This window comes from Chaetura pelagica, unplaced genomic scaffold (genome assembly GCF_000747805.2).
Source record: "Chaetura pelagica isolate M959 unplaced genomic scaffold, ChaPel_1.0 scaffold79, whole genome shotgun sequence".
In the NCBI taxonomy this organism is placed as follows: Eukaryota; Metazoa; Chordata; class Aves; order Apodiformes; family Apodidae; genus Chaetura; species Chaetura pelagica.
Window position 1 is genome coordinate 1 of NW_009969339.1, and position 3,199 is coordinate 3,199.

The 3,199-nt window shown below is 55.5% G+C and overlaps 1 protein-coding gene across 1 annotated transcript; it reads right to left on the reverse strand.

The window, feature by feature from the left end:
- Nucleotides 1-2,712: 2,712 nt before the first annotated feature.
- LOC104395972 (histone H5) lies at nucleotides 2,713-3,195 on the reverse strand. The gene has a single exon (XM_010005739.1). It carries the CDS (start codon nucleotides 3,193-3,195, stop codon nucleotides 2,713-2,715), a length of 483 nt encoding a protein of 160 aa, XP_010004041.1.
- Between the last annotated feature and the right edge of the window lie 4 nt (nucleotides 3,196-3,199).

Genomic DNA, 3,199 nt, shown 5'->3' on the forward strand with positions numbered 1-3,199 from the left:
CGGGGCGTGCGCGGGGCCCCGCCCCCCGTGCCTCGATGGGCGCCTTCTCCGCGACCTTCGAGTGGTTTTCGGGGGGTTCGGCTCTGTCCGAAGGGCACCCGAAGGCTGGGTGGCTGGGGACCGGTGCTGCGTGCCCAGGTGGCCAAGAAGGACAATGGCATCCTGGTTTGTAGCAGGAATAGCACGGCCAGCAGGAGCAGGGAAGTGATTGTCCCCCTGTGCTCGGCACTGATGAGGCTGCACCTCGAGCGCTGTGCTCGGTTTGGGGCCCCTCATTACAAGAGGGACATTGAGGGGCTGGAGCGTGTCCAGAGAAGGGCAAGGAAGCTGGTGAAGGGGCTGGAGAACATCTGAGGGAACTGGGGTTGTTTCGTCTGGAGAAAAGGAGGCTGAGGGGACACCTCATTGCTCTCTACAACTACCTGAAGAGAGGCCGTAGCAAGGTGGGTGTTGGTCTCTTCTCCCAAGCGACAAGGGACAGACAAGAAGAAGTGGCCTCAAGTTGTGACAGGGGAGATTTAGCTTGGAAATTAGGAAAAAGACAAGAGGAAATGGTCTCAGGTTGTGACAGAGGAGGTTTACATTGGATGTTAGGAAAAAAAATCTTAATGAAAGCGTTCCAGGCACTGGCACAGGCTGCCCAGGGAAGGGGTGGAGTCACTGTCCCTGGAGGTATTTAAAAGCCGTGTAGATGTGGTGCTCAGGGTTTAGTGGTGGACTTGACAGTTCTGGGCTAATGGTTGGACTTGTGATCTTAAAGGTCTTTTCTAAGCAAAACAATTATTTTCTGTGATGACTGGCAGTGGGATCAAGTGCACCCTCAGCAAGGTTGCTGACAAAACCAAGCTGTGTGGTGAGGTTGACACACTGGAGGGAAAGGATGTCATCCAGAGGGACCTTGACAGGCTTGAGAGGTGGGCCCATGCAAACGAAATGAAGACCAATAAAGGGCCACAAAGATGATCAGAGGGCTGGAGCACCTCTCCTAGGAAGACAGGCTGAGAGAGTTGGGGTTTTTCAGCCTGGAGAAGAGAAGGCTCTGGGGAGAACTTATAGCAGCCTTCGAGTGCCTGAAGAGGCTACAGGAAAGCTGGGCAGGGACTTTTGACAAGGGCTTGCAGGGAGAAGATGAGGGGGAAATGGTTTCAGATTGAAAGAGGGTAGATTTAGATTAGGTATTAAGAAGAAATTCTTCACTGTGAGGGTGGTGAGACACTGGCTCAAGGAACCTGAGAGCCTTTGGCTGAATGTTTTGTGACTAACTGACCCAACCGGTTTACACACAGAGAGCCCAGCTGGATCAGGCATCTCCAGCCTCCACTATAGCTGATTGGAGGTCCTGTGGCCAGAGTGATTTAGACCACTCATGTCCATGAGGACTAGGCACCATGCTCTTGAGAGGGGTCTAGGGTCTTCAGCCTAGGTGGTCTGGGAGCCAAGGGGTCTTAGTAACACAAGCCCAAAGGGATTAGGTGCCTCCAGACCATGGATTTCAGGACAACATGATTTGGAATGCTTAGTGGCTAAAAGGCTCAGGCACCAGCTACCCAAGTGATTTAGATCACCAGGCCAGAGGATCTGGGAGCTAACACATGTGAGGTTGAAGACCCCAGGCCTATGGGATTTAGGCAAAGTAAGCCCAAGAGGGCTGGGCACCCATAACTCATGCGATTTTGGAGCTCCTGGCCCAGGGTTGAGGATCCTGACATCTCAGGAGGTCAGATGTCTCTAGCCAAGTGCGATTAGGCACCTCCTGCCCAAGGCTATCAGATGCTGCTGAGCACTAGGACCAGCCCCCAGGCTCCCTGCCAGCCCCGGCTGGCAGCACGGCCCAGCCCTGCCCAGGGAGAGCTGCTGGCTGGGGCCAGGCAGGGCCAGGCAGGCCCTGGAGCCATGCCAGCCCCTGCAGCCTCAGGTGACAGTGGGGCCATCGCCAGCAGTTCTGCCTCAGCCTGGCCTGGCTGTCCAGCCTGCAGAGCTGCCCACTGCCGTGCTCAGGGCCCTTCCTCTCCATGGAGCAAAGCCCCTCCTAGCTCGGTTTGTCCCTTCTCCCCAGGGATCAAACTCTTCCCATTGACTAGACACTTCCAACTCCTCAAAAGCAAACATGGACAGACCCTGGCTGTGCTCCAGCTCCAGGAGTCCCTGCCAGCACCCAGTCCTGCCAGCTGGAGTTATCTCCAGCACCAGACCAGCACAACTCGCCTCAGGCCCCGTGTTGAGGACCCAGTGGAAGAGAGAGCAGGGAGCCCTTTTTCCTCCTTTGGGGAAGGCTGTGGCTCTCACAGCCACATGTTCCCACTTTCTCTCTTGACACAAGGAGCATCTTCACCCAGCCCCAGCAAATGCTCAAGCCCCCAGGTGCCGGGGCTGGATCAGGAATTGAAATCCTGTATGGCCTCGACAGACACACGGAGCCAGCATCCCTCCCAACCCCCCACAGGCAGCCCGGTGATAAAAACACCCAAAACAACAGACACACGCAAGAAATTTCTGAGACATCGAAATAAACACCCAGACCAGTAACTCTTAAAAATGGGAACTCTCCGTACCAAACATGTTCCTTTTTTCTTTCGTTAACTGCCTTGTTTTAGCTATTTCCAGACAGGGATAGATCAATTCTTTATAAAAAGCAACAGAAAGGGGTAAGAATAAAGGCCAAAGTTATTTACAGAAACCAATAGGGAGAGTACCGAGACGCCTTTAGACTTGTCACTTCTTCTTGGGTGATTTCCGGGCGCTGGACTTGGCTCTGGGTTTCGACCGCTTTGCCTTCTTGGTCTTGGATGCCTTCAGTGACTTGGCCCTAACAGTCTTTGGCTTCTTGGCTTTCTTTGGGCTGCTCCTTGACTTCTTCCTGGCTTTCCTGGCGGCAGACTTGGGCTTCTTAGCCGGCGACCTGGCTTTCCTGGGCCTAGCCGCTTTCCGGGGCGAGGTGGATTTCCTGGCCACCTTCTTCCTCTTCTTGGCCGGAGACTTCTTGGCCTTGCTGGCCTTGGCCAGGCGGAAGGAGCCGGAGGCGCCGACCCCTTTGGTCTGCTTGAGGACGCCGGCGGCCAGCAGGCGCCGGATGGACAGCTTGATCTGCGCGTCGGCGTTCTGGCCCACCTTGTAGTGGCTCTTCACGTACTTCTGGATGGACTGGCGCGAGGAGCCGCCGCGGCTCTTCTCCGCACGGATGGCGGCCGCGATCATGTCC